Source organism: Schistocerca gregaria, chromosome 8 (genome assembly GCF_023897955.1).
Source record: "Schistocerca gregaria isolate iqSchGreg1 chromosome 8, iqSchGreg1.2, whole genome shotgun sequence".
In the NCBI taxonomy this organism is placed as follows: domain Eukaryota; kingdom Metazoa; phylum Arthropoda; class Insecta; order Orthoptera; family Acrididae; genus Schistocerca; species Schistocerca gregaria.
Window position 1 is genome coordinate 69,366,731 of NC_064927.1, and position 21,565 is coordinate 69,388,295.

Consider the following 21,565-nt stretch of genomic DNA (forward strand, 5'->3'; position numbering starts at 1 on the left):
ATCTTTGAATTAGCAACGGTAAGAAACTGGCACTAGAAACTGGTGATTTAAAGGATTGCAAACTAAGTAATATTCTGTGTAATGTTTAAATAAAATAGCAACAACACATAAGTTTGTAAATTAAAATTTTGCCCTAAAGTAGCATTCACCATAAAGCTGCATCAGTTGTAATACATACTATGTTTCGTACTGAACTGCCCCATATTCTGTGCTTCATTAAAATATTAAGATGTGTTTCATTTTATTGTCATTTATTGTTAATACAACAGTCTTAGCAAAATAAATCTGTCACATTGCACACCCTGTTCCCAACATTGTCTTTCGACAACACATACTATTGATGAATGATAGCCAACAATTTGAGCACTTGTTACAAAGAATACTGTGTTTGCTAAAAAATCAGTTGTTATGCTAGTTGTTGTTTTTGTGTCAAACGAAGTGTCATTTGTTGGTCTTCTGTGCACTTTTTTTGGTTTCAATCAAACCCATGTCGTTTCAAGCACATGTATCAATTTTTACCTCCCTACCCACATTCCATGAAGTATTGAATTTTCAAATGTTATTGGACTTGTTGATCCCCCTTTATGTTAATGATCTGACACAAAAATTGTTTTGTTTACAAATGACAATTGTTATTGTGAAAGATGTGGAACATAATAGAAGTGGAGCAGGTAATATGATAGACTGTGCAGTCAAATTAAACAGGACTGCATAGAGCCCAACGCCCTGTTTCACTCCAGCTGTAAAGTGTCAGTGCAATGGTAGAATGTACACATGGAAAATAAGTCTAACATGTAAGAGAAAACTAATATATATACATAAAAACAAAGATGATGTAACTTACCAAACAAAAGCATTGGTATGTTGATAGACACACAAAATTCAAGCTTCCACAACCAACGGTTTCTTCATCAGGAAAGAGGGAAAGACAAAAGGATGTGAATTTTAAGGGAGAGGGTAAGGAGTCATTCCAATCCCTGGCGTGGAAAGACTTACCTTAAGCAGAAAAAAGGACAGGTATACACTGGCACGCACACACACAAGCAAGCAGACATATGTAAAGGCTTTACATATGTCTGCTTGTGTCTGTATATGTGCGGATGGATGTGTGTGTGTCTATCAACATACCAACACTTTCATTTGGTAAGTTACATCATCTTTGTTTTTAGATATATTTTTCCCACGTGGAATCTTTCCATGATCATTTCCAAAACTTTTTAACTTTCTCCAGAGGAAGCTGAAACTGTTGGTGGAGTTTTATTTGAAAGTTCAGACTAGTGTTCAATTAAACATTAATTTTAAAGATAAAATTTGTTGCTTAAAATAACATTTCTCTCACATTCACAACAGTGTTTTGGAACATAAATAATATCAGCATACATAAAATTAAAAACAGTACGCATCATTGTAATGAAAGACTACTCTGGTGTCGTCATAATATACCACTAATACATCTATCTGTCTAGCTTTATTGCTCACCAGTGTATCTTCCAACAGCTGAAACTATGGCAATTTGACCTCCTGGCACCTTTGCTCCATATTGATACCCTAGCTCAGCTCCAAGTGCCACATTCTTCGTAACTGATTGTAAATAGTGACCAATGATAAGACCTGTAAGAACACTTACTTGAAAACTATGATATATATATACAAATATAAAGTTCACAACATGTTCACGATATATTGAAGCCCAATGGAAATATTTAATAACAGTTGAATTTTCTCTACCAATGTCAGCCTTTATAGAAATAATAAATCAAATCTGTTCACAAAATAGAAAGTAAGAACTGAATAATAAAGAAATGGCATTTAAAGCCAGGTAGACATGAATTAGGAGGTTGTACTTACCAAAACAACAGGATCACAAAGTGACAAAGCCACCTTTTTATGATGTTTGCTCTTTCTGACCACTTTTTCAATCAAGTCTTGCAATACACACACAGATTATATTAGTTGGGACATTGATATTACCAAACACATGCTTACCCGATTCATTGATGATATCTAGGTTTCCGAAGGTCAATGATGCAGTGTAGTCATCTCCCTTGTAATCAGTTGTTAGCTGGACTCCTGTGAATACTTTACTCTGTATCTGAGCTGCAAACTTTGTCCTTGTTCTTGTTCCAAATTGATGAATGATATTTGCATTTAGATTTCCTTCAGGATCTATATCGCCGAGAAGTACAGGAAATGCTTCTGTTGGAGACATCTGTTTAGTTCCCACATATGTTGCACCAAATCGGTAACCTGATGGTGCAATGGCACTCAGGTTTATTGTGTGAGATACCTGAAAGTAATTGCTAAGCCCTTTGTTCACTATCAGCCTTGCACCCTCAAATACGGCAGGAAATACATCTGAAAAAAGAAAAAGATTGCATTAATAAACTTACATGGAATGTGTGTGTGTGTGTAAATGGGTGGGGGGATATTTCCAGACAGATTTTCTGGCCAGTACTCTATTCTGATAGGCAAAATGAGTATTGACGTTAATAAGCACAAATTACTTAAGTTTTGGAAGTAACAGTTCTTTTCTCAGGGAGGGGAGAGATGAACAGGATGGGGAAGGTTAAAAGAGTTAGAGGGATCCCCCTGTAGTCAGGATGTGGGTAGACGAAAGGGGAGAGAGAGAGAGAGAGAGAGAGAGAGAGAGAGAGAGAGAGAGAGAGAGAGAGAGAGAATAGGGGCAAGAGAGATGAAAAATGCAGTTATGAAACTGGACATCAAAAAGTATTGAAAAAAAGAGGGAGGGTAGATGTGTTATCAGAGATTAAGTTGAATAATATTTTGGGATGCTAAGATGTATTGGGTGGTCAGTGGCACTCCCGATTTCAGGGAAATTAGTAATGGGTGGTAGTATCCAAATAGACTGCGAAGTATAGCAAGCACTCAGGTCCATTGGGTCATGCTGTACTGCATGTTTGGCAGCTGGGTATTGGTTGCCCCAAGGGGGTTAGTCATATGCCCATCCAAGGCAACCATTTTAGAGGTAGTCATCTATACTAATAATAAAAGTTCTGCAAAACCATCAAATGCTTGAACACACTAATATCCGAAAATTATAAACAGATTTTCATGGAGGTTTTCACAAGTAACTTGAGTGTAGCTTGGGGCATCATATGGGCTTTATTTCATCAAAATTGGATCATTGGAGAGGGGGGGGAATCATAATTTAAAGTTTCCCCGTCGACTGTTAATCGTTTCCTGTGGAGTTGAATAGTGCTCCACAGACAGTGTGATTGCAGAGTGGCACACCAGTCAATCGCCTGCAACCAGATGCCAGCAACTTGGCATCCAGATTGCCAAGCAATCTGAGACATGTTGTGTCCTCTAACACAGCTCTGTACTTGTTTAATTTGAAGATGTACAAGTGAGTTGGTTGGTTTGTTTATAAAAAAGGGGGGAAGGGACCAAACTGCAATATCACCAGTCCTTGTTCCTGGTAAAATAATTACACGAGGGAAAGAAGAAAAGAAAGGAGACATACAGCACAATAACAGGAGAATGGAAGAACCAGAAGAATGACAGGACAACCAACACTATTATGGACAAAACAGGAAAAGAAAACCGCAGAGAGAAGAAAGAAACAGGCTGAAAGGATAAGAACAAGAGAGTAGATGACCATGGCTGGGCGACTACGACAATAAAAAGGAAAAGCCAGCCACTCTGCAACACATTAAAACATCCAGCCTAAAAGCATTAAAGTGGCAAACAAAAAGCGACAAAGGACATGCGCAAAAACTTATATACAATGATAAAACCACCGTCACGTACAAAATGTATAACTAAATTAGCCGATGTGGCGCTGTCAGCTAAACTTAATGACAATGAGTGCGGTAACTGAAGAGTCTGTCGCAGGGCAGCCAAAGGAGGACAGCTCACCAACATATGGGCCATGGTCAGCTGAGCACTGCACCAACACTGAGGTGGGTCATCACAGCGCAGGAGGTAGCACTATGTTACCCAAGGGTGGCCAATGCAGAGCCGACAGAGAACCACAGAGTCCCCGCGAGAGGCCTCTATGGAAGTCTTCCACACATTTGTAGTCTCCTTAGTGGTAAGCAGGCTGCTGTGCATACTGAGGTTATGCCAATCAGTCTCCCAAAGCCGCAAAACCTTGTGGCGTAGTAGTGAACGCAGGTCATTTGCAGAGAAGCCGATCTCCATAAGCAGTTTCAGCGCAGCCTGTTTGTCCAGCCTGTCGGCAAGTTCATTGCCTGGGATTCCGACATGAGCTGGAACCCAGGCAAACACCACTGAATGACTGGACCGTTCCAGAGCATAGATGGACTCCTGGATAGTCGCTACCAAACGATGACGAGGGTAGCACAGGTTGATAGCTTGTAGGCTGCTCAAAGATACAGTACACAGAAGAAACACCTCCCCATGGCATGAACAGATGTTCTTCAGAGCACGAGATATAGCCACCAGCTCGGCAGTGACAACACTGCAGCCATTGGGTAAGGAATACTGTTCAATATGTCCTCCATGGACATATGCAAAGCCGATGTGATCAGCAGCCATCGAACCACTTCATGGGCTCAGTACATGTTAAGGATTGATAGGAAATGGCAGCGGAGAGCTGTGGAGTCAACTGAATCCTTAGGGCCATGTGGAAGGTCCAGGCAAAGCCATGGCCTAGGTGTACACCATGGAGGTGTATGTCAATGGACCTCAGGTATAGGTGCTAAAGGCAAGGACTCCAGTTCAGAAAGAAGGGATCTGGTATGAACTGCAATTGTAAGCCCTGACCTGGGCTGCCAATGCGGGAGATGAGCTGCCATGGAAGGGAAAAGGAGACGGTAATTCAAATGCGCAGGAGAACTACAAACATGTGCAATTTAACTGGTCAGCAGTTGTGCATGCCTAACCTGCAATGGAGGGACTCCGGCCTCCACCAGGACACTTGTCACCGGACTTGTCCTAAAAGCTCCTGTTGCTAGGAGAATGCCACAGTGGTGCACTGGGTGGAATAAATGCAACGTTGAGGGTGCAACCAAACCATAAATCAGACTCCCATAGTGAAGGCGGGATTGAACAAGGGCTCTGTAGAGGTGCAACAGTGTAGAGTGGTCTACACCCCAGCTGGTGTTGCTCAGGCAGCAGAGGGCATTGAGGTGCTGCCAGCACTTCTGCTTAAGCTGATGAAGGTGAGGAATCCAGGTCAATCGGGCATCGAAAACCAGTCCTAAGAATCTATGTCTACACTACAGACAATGGATCATCATTAAGGTAAAGTTCTGCTTCCGGATGAATGGCATGATGCCGACATAAGTGCATAACACACAACTTTGTGGCCAAAAACTGGACACCATGGGCTAGAGCCCACGACTGCGCCTTGTGGATGGCAACCAGGTGTTGGCATCTGGAAAAGGCACCCAAAAGAGTGAGGGATCGCATTTTCTGGCGCAAAAAGGATTGTTGTAGTCACCTGCTAACCATCACATTGATGTTCCCATGTGGGGGAGATTCAATGGTGACACCAGAGGTGAAAGTTTCCCAGTCCGCCTTGTTTAAAGCCCATCTGGGCAGGCGTCCATGTGCCTGATGTCGGGGCAGTGACAGGAAGAGGGAGGAGTAGTCGCTATCACACAGGTTATCATGTGCTCTCCAGTGGACAGATGGAAGAAGTCCTGGGCAGAAATTGATAAATCAATGGCTGAGCAACTACCATGTGCCGCACTGAGATGTGTTTCAGCCCCAGTATTTAAGAGGCAGAGGTCGCACTGAGACAGTAAAGTTTCAACATCTCAGCATCAGCCAATAAGCACAGTGCCACCTCACAAGAGGTTATGGGCATTAAAATCTCCCAAAAGTAGGAAAGGTTTAGGCAGTTGATAAATCAGTGCAGCTAACACACTCAGGGATACTGCGCCATCTGGAGGAAGATACACATTGCAGAGAGGTATTTCCTGTGTTGTCCTTATCCCGACAGCCACAGCTTCAAGAGGGGTTTGAAGGGGCACAGTTTCACTACAGACAGTTTAGGACAAACGCAAACTCCACCTCACACTATTATAGTTGCTACTGTTCCTGTAACATCCCTTATAGCCGTGGAGGGGAGGGGTCCCCATTGCCGGGAACCAGGTTTCCTGGAGGGCAATGCAGAAAGCAGGTGTAAAGCTTAAAAGTTGCTGTAGCTCAGCCAGGCAGTAGAAAAATCCATTGCAATTCCACTGGAGTATGACGTGATTGTAAGGCTGGGAAGGCACGAATGCTCAAGGAGGCAGTTTACGCCTCAGGGTCACCTGCTGCCACAAACTTAGTTCCTGAGCAGTCTGTATCCATTGTGTCCGAGGGTGTGATGAGATCTAGGTCCTCAGCAAACACCAGAATCTCCACCTCATCCTCAGATGAAGAGCTTGTAGGTAGTGGTGGTGTGGGTGCCTCCGCAATTCCCTTGGTCTTGGGGATCGTCTTTTTGGATTTTTCCCGCTGCTTCTTGAGTTTTCCTGGCTGCGAGGACTTCACTGATTCAGTCTCTGGGGCTGAGGATGAGTACAAACCCTACGACCAGATGCTTTTGGGTTCTTCAGCCACTGGCGTGTGTCTTCTTTCCCACTAGCAGAAACCTGAGGAGAGAGTGACCCAAGGGACCCTTTCCTAGCGAGAGGAGCAGAAGAAGACTTATGCTTCTCCTGCGCAGAAATGGGGACTGATATCCCCCATGGTTGTGGGAGTGTAGCTCCAGAAGTAAGTGGTGCAGAAGCAACAGGGAGAGAAGTGGCCCCACCATCAAGGGGGCAGATATAGTCTTCTGACTGAGAAGTGACTGGGGTTGAAGGAGCTAATGGGGCTAGAACTGTTGTTGTGGCGGTGTAACACGATGTCATATTTACATAATGTAGGCGTTCAAATTTCCTCTTAGCCTCAGTATAGGTCAGTCGATCCAAGGTCTTGTACTCCATGATTTTCGTGTTTTTCTGGAGCATCCTGCATGCAGGCGAGCAAGTAGAATGGTGTTCTCCGCAGGTGACATAGTTGGGAGGGGGGGCACATGGAGTATTGGAATGTGATGGGCATCCGCAATCTCGACATGCGACGTTGTAAGTACAGCGGGAAGACATATGGCCGAACTTCCAGCATTTAAAGCACCACATTGGGGGAGGGATATAGGGCTTTACATCACAGTGGTAGACAGTCACTTTGACCTTCTCGGGTAATGTTATCACCCTCGAATGCCAAGATGAACTCACAGGTGGCAATGTACACCTCGCTGCTCTAAACTGGCGCGCAGCTCATCATCAGACTGAAAAAAGAAAGTCCCTCTGAAATATGATACCACTGACCAGCTTTAAGCTCTTATGGGGCGTGATGGTTATAGAAACATACCAAGCTTGTCATACGCGAATAACACCTGTGACTGGGCAGAGTGTTGTTTTGATCAAGACTGACCCTGACCTTGTCCTGTAAATGCTAAACAAAAAACTGAGGCTTCACCGTCATGAAGGATTCCCTGTCAGCTCTTGAACATGCAAAGTACCAGGGGCAAATAAGAAGGGGGAGTGGAGACGATTTGGAGTCTTACTTCTGTGCATTGAATTGAGCCTGTGAACGCTTAGAGACTGTTGGTGATTGCCCACCAGCAAGAGATGATGTACTATGCTTCATCACGTCTCATGCGCCCTGATGCCACCCTGCCGCAGCGAAGGCCACCTGGCAGGATGGCCATTGTCGGGAGTCCCTATGCCCCAGGCTGACGGGCATCTACTTCTTGGCATATGTGGGGAGTTAACAGCGCATGCATCAGCTGAGCGATCCCTGTGTGGTCAGGGGCTACAACCAACAGGTACATTTCGGGCCCCACCACATTGGACTGTCTACCTTGCTGGATATCAGGTGCAACCAAGCAGACAAGTCCATTATCATTGTCAGCATACAAAACAATACTGCACTTTTGAAGGAGAAATATGCACCCAGGAGGGTGACCTCGCCCAAAAGTTGGAGAATGGGCAGAAGTTCAGACCCATGTTGATGAAAGATGCAATAGGACTCAACAGATGATGGACACGATGCACCATGTAGGCACCCTTCCCCACTTGGCCTGCTCTGCAGGAAAAATTTTGAAAAATGGAAGTCAAACTACAGGGGACCATCACAAAGGACGAAATGTGTGAGACTCCTTTTCGTCGCCTCTTACGACAGGCAGGAATACCTTGGGCCTGTTCTAACCCCCCGGATCCGCAGGGGGTTGTACTAGTGAGTTGTGTGAACATTAGCTTCGTATGAGATGCTGAAAAACATGTTTTACACAACTACAAGCTCCCAGGCTATGCCAGGGTGGCTTTGACAGAGAATGTGGTGTGAAGAAAAGGTCATACATTGTAGTAGTGCACCATACTACTATTGTTTAAAATAAAATTACTGCTACATCAACAGAAGCAAATGTGCAAAAAAAAATTGTGAAATATGCCGGCAGTATTCTTTTGTATGACTAACATCCTGTGTCGTTTTATGAAATTACATCGCCAAGTGGAAATGAACACTAAAAATGGTGAGAAAATGACAGAAAAGCCACAAATCTCTGATGTGTACAAACAAAAGTCTGCACATACAAAAGATTTAGCGAGCACAAACCACTATCACTATATTTCTGTGTACATAATCATTTGGGTTTTCAAAACAGAAAATGATGTGTTACAGTGGAATAAATCAACTGTGCCTAATCACTAGAGCACTATTTAGTTGTCCAATGAAAAGCTACGAACTTTGAATCTGTGTTCCAACTCCTTCGCTGCTACAACAGACTGCAGTTTATCTCTTTGAAGATACAGATGAACCCAGATTTTTCCTTCTTTTCTCATTTGATACAGTAGTAAGAGAATCATGTCTTTCTTTGACCTCAAATTTGTACTTGACATGTTGAGAGTAAACAGAAGTTGCTCAGGTGTGAGAAACAATGTCTTCTCTTCTCCACACTCATGCACGATAGCCATTTCTAATTTCACAGTTGTGCCACATGTGGAACTGCACTGCCAGCTAGTCGGTAACCATTAGCCAATTTAGATCGCCGCCTGAGAGTGTGAAGTAGAGGATGGGACATCTTTGCTTTTGCCAGTGAACAAACATTATGGGGCGGGGGGGGGGGGGGGGGGGGGGGGAATGTTGCATAATGTCCACATTGTATGATGGATAGTTACTCCAGCAACATGAGGCATACATACTTGTGCACTCCTGCGCACGCCCTGCACACACTGTGCTGCAGCAACACTGTGCGTACTGCCCTTTATGCATTGGGGCAGTGGAGGGGTGAGGGTGGGGGGAGGGAGCACAAGAGGCAGACATGCGAGGGCAGCTGACATTATAGCATGGAGAACACATTACTCACCATCACCTATCACTGATAGGTGAGTGCAGCTACATATAACAGCTTTAGTATCTATATAAACACTGCTATACAGACAAGTTAGTTGATAAACAATATATGTTGCTTCACAAGTTGCTCTGCCTTGGATATTTTAGGATTTACTTTGGTAGGGCTGGAGTAGATGGTGGGTGCACAGGAAAGGTTGTACTTTGAGGGCAGCTGCGTGGGAGACATGGGGGTTAATTCCAAGTGTTTTGGAAGGAAGGAAAGTAGGAAGGAAGATTATGGTTTAACGCAGTGTCAACAACGAGGTCATTAGAGGTGGAGTGCAAAAGATGGATGTGGAAGGAAGATCGCCATGCCCTGGAACAATTTATGGAAATCGTGGGAAACCTAAATCTGGAGGCCAAATGCAGATCTGAACAGCTGTGCTCCCGAAAGCAAGTCCAGTGTGTTCACCACTGCACCACCTTGCCAGGCGAGTGTTTCGGAAGTGGGATATGTATTGGTAGAAGGGTAAGAAGAGGCTACAGACCAGGAAATTTGTATGCAAAGTAAGATCTATGAGACAGCTGCGGAAAAGGAAAGTCCACTAAAGACTGTCTGTGCAGGCGTCGCGGAATTCAGTGGTGGAATGAGTACATTTGGACACTATTACCAGCTTTCAACTGCAAAATTCAAACAGATGTGGTTAGAAATAATAGTGATCTACAGAGCCGAGATGATGATGCACTGCCACAGAGACATATACAAAAACTGCGTTACACAATCAGTCGAGGTAGACACATGAAGCAGCTATACTGAGCCCAAGGAAACTGCCAGTGACTTACTACCATTGACTCTGCTTTAGCCGGTACAAAATGGTCACTTGATGTATAAGGGGTGGTAAAATGGGCCCACATCCCGCTAGCACTCAAATTAAATCTGGCATCTTTTATTATGTTCTAAACTTGTTTAGTACTCTCTGGAGAATGCAATATCACAAATCATATGACTGGGAAGTTAGTTAAGTTAGAGAGAATTGTTAGGGTGTCTTTTTATTGTGTAATGGTGTTGAAGCACTAATTTAATTTCTGTCTAACTTATAGACTACTTTGTTAGTACAATTTACAGTTAATGTGGAACATTAGTGCATACTTGAAAAATTGTATAAAGGTGTTGGGACAGTGCATGGTAGGTTAACTACTGCTGGTTGTTCCTTTTAAAGTGAGAAAACCAGCATCACCACCACCATGGTGACTACACCCAATTGCAGCCACTAGTGTGTTTCTTTACAACAGGTTCTCAAGCCTGATAAGGTTTTCCTTATATGGTATCTTAAGCTGATGATACATTCCATGTGTCAGAGGCCACAGCTAGTAGAACTCTCTCATGAGTCTACACTTGTTTAATTCAAGACAATATAATTCACAGATTCATTAATTTTCTGTACAATGTCAAGAAGAAAACTATACTGCAGCCCAAATGTCACTAATCGGAATGTTTGAGAAGAAAGTTTGATAAGACAGAACCCAAAAAATTACATCAAATAATTAGAGATACAAAACAGAGGAAACTAGTCTTCTTATTGGATTCCTAACTCCATGTCACTTTTCTATAAAAATTTGTACAGCAAAATGCTGCAAGACAAAAAAGAACACCCCTTACTTGCAGTTTTTAGGACTAAAGCTCATTTCCTAGTCATCAGGACTTTTGTTATCTTCCACAGACAATACTAAACAATTTAAGAACACAATAAAAGTTGTCTGATTTGATCTGAGTGCCAGAGAAATAAGGCCCATTTTCAATGCATCTCCACGTTGTTCCTTTTTGGGGCCTTATAAGGTCGCATTCCATAAGGAAATATAGGTTTTTTGAGTTTTTAGAAAAATAGTAAACTTTGGTCACAATTTGTGAACTACTGTGAACCAGACAGAGAATGAAATTACATATTCTAATACCTTTTGTGTTTACGCCATTACATGCAAAGTTTCAGGTGTATCCCGCAATTACTTCCGGATATATAGAAAGCTAAACTTCATATTTTTTCCGACTTCAAATTATCTATATGCAAATCACCCAGGATTTTTTTATTATTTCGTTTAGGAATGTGCAAAAAGTTGTATAAGATGGTCTAGTTTTTGTTTCTTTTAAGGAAATATTGCCTAAGGTGTTCAGTCTCAAAGTTACCGAAAACTCACGTGTGCACTGCGCTACGGGATCAAACAAATGACTATATCTCTGCATGTATTAAAACTTGACTACTGTTTAGCGGAAGTAGGTGTGAATGTGCACATACAATTAGAGATGGTCATGCAAGCGTTTTTTTTCCTTTTCCTAAATTTAGAGCACTTGGCACAGAACGGCCGATAGTTCCGTACGAGGCCTTCGATACTAGTCTTGAATACCAACATCTGATATAACCAGCAATAATTTCGCAAAGTCACCGTAACAATGTGGTTTGTATAATTACGTTACATATTTTCGATTGTGGAAAAACAGTTTAATATGCGGGATAAAAGTAAGGTTAATATCCACACCTTTGCACTTCTTGTGGAGATCTTCAACAGTGCCAGGGTTTTCTAGACCTTTGATGTCGCTAGTGCCTGCTGTTTCGCCTATCTGATGGATATTGCTGCTACTAATGTCTTCTGCTTTTGGTGCAGCAGGCGGAAAACCAACTGTTGGCGGCGGCGGTGGTGGTGTCGGGGCTGCCGTCGTCTGCGGCGGCGGAGGTGGCGTCGTGAATGTGCTTGCCGGTCCCGGTGATGCCATAGAGTTACCCATTTTCAATTACGCGGTGATATTTATTTACTTACAACAGTAACGCCACAACCACAGATCAATTAAAACTTTACCCCACACGCCTACTAACAATTCACATTTCACACCACAAATCCAAAATTCACAAGTTCCAAAGAGACCTCACTTCTGCACCTCAGTCGTTGATATCTTCTTCCTGAACACTCTGTTGTATTCTCTGGTGAAAACTATGAGATCACAGATAGCACGAACAATACGAAAATTATAAAAAATTTATACATATTCTGTCATAAGAACGGAATTTTAAACAATTATAATTACAATTCTTCTGATTCTGTTAAGGGATATAGTTTGGAATTGTGAAGTGTGCACTAACGCTCAATTAATATCTCTGTTCACTTCACAATCAATGGTTAGAGGATAGAGAGGCGTCGCTGGTTAAAGTCGGATAAAGTAGTGATGTGAAGATATGTACAACGCCAGTTTGCTCAGAGGAAAAAACGTATAAATGTGAAATGTAGTGTATTTGATGTTTTATGTCTGTATTACATGTTTTTTTGTAATATAAATGGCTTTAGATACAAATTGGATTGTCAGAAAATTACGCTTTTGTAATCTTAAAACTGACGGGCATGATAGTTTTTTTTTTTTTTTTGGAAAAAATAAAAATTGTTACAAAACTGATCAATGATTGATCTTCAGCTTGCAAATGTAATCTGTTTAATTATACATTATATTGTAAATATGAAGGTGGCTCACCATGACTGTAGCCAAAGCAAATAGAAAGATAATGCGTGGTACCGAGATTTCTTGGGCTATAGACATAATTTATAGCCAAGCCCGGGATGTACAAAACAATGATGGAAACATCGTGATATTCAAAATGCTAACAAACAGATAGTGACGACGTATGTTTGATTGTAATCTACTTTTGGATGTAAACTTGATTCTTTAAAAGTGTGAAAAAGCAGCAAAAATTTGAGAGATGAAGCATTCAGGCCTCCGTATTTATGATCGACCTGTTATTAACGGATCATCAGACATTTCTCAGCGCCAGAGGAGTATTAATGAGAGAAGCATTTACCTTCAGTTTCATTATTTACGGCGAAAACTACATTTTTAAGGCTGTTAAAGCAGGCCGAGGAAGTGAGTTTTGTTATTGGTGACTCGAAAATATTAATCAAACCCATAAATTAACATGTTTGTAACATGGTATATGTAGTGAATGGGAAACAGTACGTCTGTAGATGGTTTGCACTTGAACATCAGCACGTGGATGAGTGCTTATATGCACAATGCCCGTACGAAGCTTGCAGTATAATGTACACCTGTTTTTCTCATGTGCAATGGTTCACAAAGCATCTAGAGATTGCCACTCTGAATTGCCTGTTATTTTGAGAAATTAAATTGAATGCTATCTCCCGTAAATTTCTTCATCTGGCATAATTATTTGCTGTCGATGTGATGTTGATACAGTGTGTACCAATCCTGCATCAGCTGCACCAGTCTCCTGTAATGTCAATGAGAATGACTTTTTCAAAAGAACCAGTGTTCAAATTTATACCCAAGTGCATCAGTATTATTAAATAGAATATATCCTTATTAATCTTAAATCATTTATAAACCACCCTCTTAATCACTTCAAGAGTTGCAGAATACTTGTTCTTTTGTATAATTTATAAATTTTAAACTGCTGGCACTGTATAAATAATTTTAAGCCTGAATTCTTATTGGTGCGTGGGCAATGATGGTTGTCTTTCATGCACCTAAAATAAAACAATGACAAAAGCTTTGAGTGTATTCAGTGGTTGACGTTCAGACATCGACTAAGCCTGTTTTCTGAGACACATTGTACGTCCTGCTGTTCCTGTTCTCTTTTGGGGAAATGAATGTTCCTCTGACAGCTAAAGCTTCTGCCTTGTTCCTGTGTCTGTTATATTTCTTTTTTCCCCCCCATTAAATTCTTCTTTAGAGTTTCTTTTGTGTTCATCATTTGTTGTTGTCGTCGTCTTCCCCCCTCCCCCCTAATAAGTCTGTGGATGTTGCTCCAGTTCTTTGCTGCATAGTTTCATTTCCATTTAATGTCAACTATTGCTCCCTGTTAATCATTACTAATGATCAGCTAATTTCTCTTATTATCTCCAACTTCATCTACACAGAATCTAACACTTCAGTATCTTTTATGGGTAATTTCCCTTTGAACTATACTGAATTCCTTATGATTATTCCCAAGTACAGGACTTCGAGATGAGAAATAAACAAGCTTAATTTGTACATCCCAGCTGCCATGTAAATTACACTTAATGAATTTTCAAAGCTATCTCTCTCTCTCTCTCTCTCTCTCTCTCTCTCCCTCTCTCTCTCTGACAGTAGTTGAAATTCATACATTTTGATGTTGTCCACTGGCTTTGTTGCTCTTCAAACACTTGCCAAAAAGCTATTCTACTCTACCTGAAAATAATTCTTTTTTTAGGCTCATTATATTTGTTACCCATACAGATCTGACTTGACAAAGTGAAGAGACAATGTGATTAAAAGGAAGACTATTTTTATATAAAAAAAAGTTCTTGGAATTTATTACTTGCAATGAATGTGTAGAACTGGAAGTTTAAATGATAGATTAGCTATATCGTTATGGTTTGGTTGGTGTAGCCAGCTTCATATTTATTATGAAAAAAGACACCTTTTTCTGCGGATCTCATTATGTATTCTGATTGAAATACTGACAGATAAATTCTAATGAAGCCATTTATAATTTTTAGATGTAAATCTGTTTTAAATATATTAGAGTAAAACAGCTTTGTGCAAACCATGAGATGACAGGAGGAGAACAGCAGCAGCAACATTGTGAGAGCAGCCTTCTGGATCCAGTTTTTCCATCTGACTTATGTACAGCACCATCAGGGAAGAGGAAGAGGACCGCTCCATCACTTCATCATGAATCGTTTTCGTAGCTGGTGTCTCGTCGTTAGGGAAAGTGGTGCACATGTTGGCAGTTTCATAGCATTGTATTGGTGGTATTTTTCAGTTCTGAAGATACATTTCTTATTTTCCCTGATACCATAATGGCTGCTTTGTGACTGAAGCCACTGATTGCACTTATTGTGGAACATCCTATTTTTCCTAATTATAAAACCTACTTTTGAACACAAACACCTAAGTGAGTTATTACATCCATCAAGAATGAAGTGATACGTGATTTTTGGTCTTTTGCTTTATACAAATTTGGCCTACACCTAACATTACGTTGTCTCCCATTTCCCAATGGATGTAAAGCAGTGCTTTAGACATTTAACACAGAAAAACCATTATCCAAGCTCACACAAAACAGCTGAGAAAAATATTCATAACAGCAATTTTTTCCTATCAGGAAATGAATGTCATAATGTCAGATGACACGTGTGAGCCAGCTATGCTTTAAAAGGCATGTTTTGATCTTCAGCATAAATGGGCATGAGCCATATCCTTGTAATATAGTTGAGGGGGGGGGGGGGATTTAATGGGAGACAAAGAAAAATATACCGTAGGTCTCTAGAAGAGCGTAGCGTTCCAAAGGATTGGAAAAGGGCACAGGTCATCCCCGTTTTCAAGAAGGGACGTCGGACAGATGTGCAGAACTATCCGTAACGTCGATCAGTTGTAGAATTTTGGAACACGTATTATGTTCGAGTATAATGACTTCTCTGGAGACTAGGATTGTAGTCTGTAGGAATCAGCATGGGTTTCGAAAAAGACGGTCATGTGAAACCCAGCTCGCGCTATTCGTCCACGAGTCTTAGAGGACCACAGACACGGGTTCACAGGTAGATGCCGTGTTTCTTGACTTCTGCAAGGCGTTTGATACAGGAAGAGCATATGGACTATCAGACCAATTGTGTGATTGGATTGAAGAGTTCCTAGATAACAGAACGCAGCATGTCATTCTCAATGGAGAGAACTCTTCCGAAGTAAGAGTGATTTCAGGTGTGCCGCAGGGGAGTGTCATAGGACCGTTGCTATTTACAATATACATAAACGACCTGGTGGATGACATCGGAAGTTCACTAAGGCTTTTTGCGGATGGTGCTGTGGCGTATCGAGAGGTTGTAACAATGGAAAATTGTACTGAAATGCAGGAGGATCAGCAGCGAATTGACGCATGGTGCAGGGAATGGCAATTGAATCTCAATGTAGACAAGTGTAATGTGCTGCGAATACATAGAAACATAGATCCCTTATCATTTAGCTACAAAATAGCTGGTCAGCAACTGGAAGCAGTTAATTCCATAAATTATCTGGGAGTAGGCATTAGGAGTGATTTAAAATGGAATGAGCATATAAAGCAGATGCCAGACTGAGATTCATTGGAAGAATCCTAAGGAAATGCAATCGGAAAACAAAGGAAGTAGGTTACAGTACGCTTGTTCGCCCACTGCTTGAATACTGCTCAGGAGTGTGGGATCCGTACCAGATAGGGTTGATAGAAGAGATAGAGAAGATCCAACGGAGAGCAGTGCTCTTCGTTACAGGATCATTTAGTAATCACGAAAGCGTTACGGAGATGATAGATAAATTCCAGTGGAAGATGCTCAGTAGCTCGGTACGGGCTTTTGTTAAAGTTTCGAGAACATACCTTAACCGAAGAGTCGAGCAGTATATTGCTCCCTCCTACGTATATCTCGTGAAGAGACCATGAGGATAAAATCAGAGAGATTAGAGCCCACACAGAATCATACCGACAATTCTTCTTTCCACAAACAATACGGGACTGGAATAGAAGGGTGAACCGATAGAGGTACTCAGGGTACCCTCCGCCACACACCGTCAGGTGACTTGCAGAGAATGGATGTAGATGTAGATACACACTGGGCAATAGGTGGAATGAAGGCGTAAATGGTCCAAAAATTATTGATATTTTCTTTCAGATGCATGAACTGACAAATGTTCAATTGCAAAAACATTAAATATTGAGCTGCATGTATCACTTCATTACATCTTGTTTGTAATTTTCTTACCTAATGGCAAAAAGCTATACGTAGGCTAATCTCCAACTCTTAATTTTTGTAGAGCCCTCCAGATATATTCTGCCAAATATTTTTGTGGTGCGTTTATTTCAGTAACTCACAGGCAGTGCAGTAACACACCAACACAGCCTACCTGATCAGTTCAAGATGTACAGCAGTACACTGGCGGACCTCAAACCCTACAATATTGTATAGCAGTGTTTGTTGAATAATGGGAATAAACGCCTTTCAGCTGGCCGTATTGTAGGTGTTGATGATAGCCTTCCTTTTTGAGGGTAGGAGGTTTAACTGTTACAAGATGTATGCAATTCAAAGGTAGTTTCTTGCTTTATGAAGGTCTTAAAGATATGCAGTTATTTTATTACATTTATCTGGAAACATGGCCAAAAAGGAGAAAAGTTAAAAGCTAAAGGAAGTTTTACTTACTTGTGATTCTTTATTCCATATCTCACTTTCTGCTGAATGACAGTCATTTCTTCTATTTTTGTGATGCTCACATAGCTGTAGCTTTGGCAGTGTAAGAAGTCACACTGAATCACCAAATCTGGGTCCTAGAGCATTTTAAATTATGTGACACATCAGTCTTTATAGACTGCGAGAGCACATCTGACCTAGCAGTGTTTAGATGACTCATGAGCACATATGCAAACAATATGTTTGTCCAACCATTACGAAATATAAATCTGTCAAGACATGTTTCAGCTGAACTTTGCCTTCTGCTACAGTGTATATCTTGTTGTTTCATTTAGTTCTTTGTAGGATAAACCTTCGTTCATATTTGTGTGCTTGCCGTATCTTCTTGTACCTCTCCTTCTTATTGCAATTATTTTTCCTTCAATGATAATTTCTCTGAAGAATCTGTATTACACAATAAATTATGAACTCTTGAAATATTTGTCAGTTAATAACTTAGAAAATTGTCAAGGAGCTTTTGTTCTGCTATTGACAACTAATATTGTTTCAAATTCTCCTCATTTGTGTGCAATTGTGTGGCTAATCATGATTAAGTTGACAGTGGTTTTATTCAATTGTTGCCAAGTGGTAACACAACAAGAATAAGGATTGTAATGCTATGTAGTGGATTGTCAGTAACAAATAAGAATTTTTCCAGAGAGAAGTGACACTGCTAAAAACTTAGAGCAATGTGCACTGCAACGACAACCTGCATTACAAAGAACTACAGGTGGGAGCAGCTAAAGTTGTGGGTAGTGAGGCAAGTCATTGCTTTCTGTACTGGCTCAATTTAGCTCAGTTTGTCAGCCAGTAAAAATCAGATACATGTGTTTTAGTTTCTTTTGTACTTTGCGTGCTTTGCTTTTCAGCTTTTCAGTTCCATTGTTGACATGATCAAACTGTGCAAGTAGGAGCTGATTGAATGAATGTAACCGTGTAATCCACATCAATGTTAAATGTTTGTTGGGTAGTTGTTGTTTGTGTATGGTGCTATTTGGGTGGCAGCCACAGAGAAATCTCTCTGTGACGAGAATGTGTTAAAAGTTGAGGTAAAAACATGGTGTGCTGTGGAATTATTATTACCATCCTGATCACAAATTTATCTTCTCCACAGTCAACAATATGTTTAGTAAACATCCATTTCCTCAACTCTTGTAGTGTAGATTGGGAATCAGGTCCATTTTTTTTTTCAACAAAAAATGAAGTATTTGCAGATTTCTTGGTCAACAGCCATGCATGAAAGAGAGCAGTCACAGTGTTACATTCTGCACAGTGAAGTTATGTGAGATTTGAGGAGTTGTAAAATACCATTAATACTTTGTTGTTGTTGCCAACAGTTACATGCAAACTTTCCCTAAGGCACCAGTGAAATTTCGGTGCGAAAAAAAACGGTCGCGGCGCGTTCTCCGAATTGTCTGAGTGGCTGGCCTCCGCCGTGGCCCCACTCATTTCTCATCCACAGTTCTATGAGGACCTGGATGATTGATACGGTATTCCGCTGTTTCGCGGTTGCTGGGTTCCAGCACAAGCGGTTGCTGGTCGGCCGTGTTCGGGATACAGAGCTCCGTGCTCTGCAGCCTCGGTGTGTGCAACTATTTGTGCACAGACGAGATCGGAATACGTAACGAACCGCGTGTTATTTTGTTTACTAGCAAATCGCTGACAGTCATTTGAAAAGCGAAGTGGTCAATTCGACAGCAGACACCAGTATGGAGGTATGAATATATTTATTGGTAACTGCTGCCAACGTTAGGAAATTAATAGTAAGAGTTGCTGTCTTCCCATTTTCTTAATCTAGTGGTAAGACCTCTGTAACTTGCTAAAATCAACATAAATTTAAAACAGTTTGTACAGATAGTTTCTTGTCTTTATTATTCTAAGGTGCTATCTGGTGGCTATAATGTGAATACTAATGCAAGTGTAATTGGTTTTCAAGTGAACTTTGTAATAAGTTTCATGTTATACATTTAGAAGTACCTTGTAACTTCTGTGATTGTTTCAGATATTACATGCAAACTATCTTCTTATGTGCAAGATAGAAGTCAACATAAAATATTGATGTGAAGGTGGTAACAAACATCTGTCTCGTATAGAGTTGTCAGTATTTTGTGTATGCCAATCTGTAGAGAGTAATAACTGCTCTTTTATGGATGGGTAGGAAGGGGTGGGAGGGTTATCATTTATTGGGCTCTGGTTTCTTAGTATTTTGAAATTTTGTCACAGTTTTGACTTGCTTTGTTTTCTTCATATACTTAAAAGCACACATAATAATTCAGACATTTCTTAGCATAACTGCATTTTAAAATTCAAAACACACAGAAAGCTACACAGAAAAAGTGACAGGATCTGCATTCATGAATATAAAATAAGAATCCTTATTTTAGTTTGCTGTATCGAGTAAGCAGTCTTTCCTGTTCCTATAATATTGCTGTTGTCAAAATGGAATTAGTGGTGTGGGTGTTTGGTATTTCTTTTAGGACTAACAGTTGTTTTTATTAAAGTAGTATTAAGTGTACCCCAGCTAACAAAATTGTGTCATGTTGCTAGCGTTATTATATTTTAATACATTACTTCTTTTTTCAAGGTTTTAGTGGTTTTCTGCCCCTCAGGATTTCCAGAATCTGAAACTTTGACGTTTGCTGTGCGCTGTAATTCTCAGGTACAGTGATATACCTTTTAACAAAATGTGTTTCATTGTTTGCCTATAGAATTAACAAAATACACTTTCTTTATTACTCTCTTCAGAAGAAGGCTGTTTTGAGGTTTCATTAATTTAGGTCACGTGTACTGTTAGTATCTAATACTGTCATTTCTAATTCAGCTGGAGACAGTTTGTTGGTGACCTGACTGGGTATAAATATGTGACGAGTAGCTTTTTTGGATTTTATATATGATTTATTGTGCCATTAACTAGTTTTCAAGTCATTGCAACAGGTTCATCATTGGATGGAGGGGGAACATTATTTCATGGACCAAGTGTAGCTAGATGTTGTGTTGGGGAGTGCACTGCACTGTGGTATCCATAGCAAATTCATTCCCATAATGTACATTATCAGGTGTGTGTGTGTGTGTGTGTGTGTGTGTGTGTGTGTGTGTGTGTGTGTGTGTGCGTGCGTGCGCGCGCACACACACGCACACAATATATTTAGCTGCACCTTGGTTTCACTTTCTTTTATCGATGTGTTCTGCATAAAATTGATGTTTCATTCCTGCCCTCATTAGTTGATGTCAGGGTTTCCTTCAGTTTCACCTGCTGTACAAGAAAGTAAGGGATGTAAAACATGTGAATTCTTTTCATCCAATTACATGGACACTAGTCACGTTTTCAGCCATTACCTGCCTGTCAGTGACTCAACGCGTCTGCTTTTTGGTGAGTGTTACCTTTAATCTTAAGTTATTTACATTCTGCCAACATTTTTTAGTACCATATTTATATTGGCTAGAGTAATAGCTTTCCAAATACTCTCCGTAATTAGGTAACGTCTTTGTTTCATTTACCTTGTTTTCACCTAGCCATTTCATTGCAGTCAAATTCTTCTCTCAGTATCATATCTCCCAAGTCATCATCTATTTCTTCCTTCATTTCCTTAATGTTGTCTTCAGATTCATTTACTCTGTATTGCCCACCTATATGATAACTCCTCCTGAAGAATCTGAAAGCAACAGTAAATTTCTGAATGGCTTATGAAAATTGTATCAGACACTATTGGAGAAAAGGCTACCTTAGATCTCTTCATGTTTGTGATAACAGTAAATTTGCAGAGAATCTTCAGGGTCGGAAACTAATTTTTTCGTTCTGTTGATGTGATCTTCAGTCAGAAAACTGCTTTGTTGCAGCTCTCCATGAATCTCAATTCTGTGCAAGCCTCTTCATCTCCAAGTAACTACTGCAACTTAAATATTACTGAATCTGCTTATTGTATTCACCTCTTGGGCTCTGTGTATGATTTTAACCCCCCCCCCCCCCCCCCCCCCCCAGTACAAAGTTGGTGATCATTTGATGTCTCAGAATGTGCCCTATGAACTGATCTCTTCTTCTAGCCAGGTTGTGCCACAAATTTCT

General features: G+C 40.8%; 2 protein-coding genes across 5 annotated transcripts in view; one reads left to right on the top strand and one right to left on the bottom strand.

Moving 5' to 3' along the window:
* Positions 1-12,273, bottom strand: part of LOC126284036 (mitochondrial import receptor subunit TOM40 homolog 1-like) — a 44,738-nt gene extending 32,465 nt beyond the window's left edge. Inside the window, exons 1-3 of the mRNA XM_049982596.1 lie at positions 11,824-12,273; positions 1,987-2,355; positions 1,480-1,611 (exon numbers count right to left, since the gene is read on the bottom strand). Coding sequence (XP_049838553.1) covers positions 1,480-1,611; positions 1,987-2,355; positions 11,824-12,070 — 748 coding nt within the window. The 5' untranslated portion in view covers positions 12,071-12,273. The remainder of the gene's footprint in view (positions 1-1,479; positions 1,612-1,986; positions 2,356-11,823) is intronic.
* Positions 12,274-12,436: 163 nt separating this feature from the next.
* The window catches only part of LOC126284037 (splicing factor, arginine/serine-rich 19-like), a 121,281-nt gene continuing 112,152 nt past the window's right edge, over positions 12,437-21,565 (top strand). The window contains exons 1-2 of one of the 4 annotated variants that reach the window (XM_049982599.1): positions 12,437-19,217; positions 20,087-20,161. The gene's annotated coding sequence lies outside the window, so the exon portion shown is untranslated. The remainder of the gene's footprint in view (positions 19,218-20,086; positions 20,162-21,565) is intronic. The other 3 variants (XM_049982600.1, XM_049982597.1, XM_049982598.1) reach the window with 3 other exon arrangements.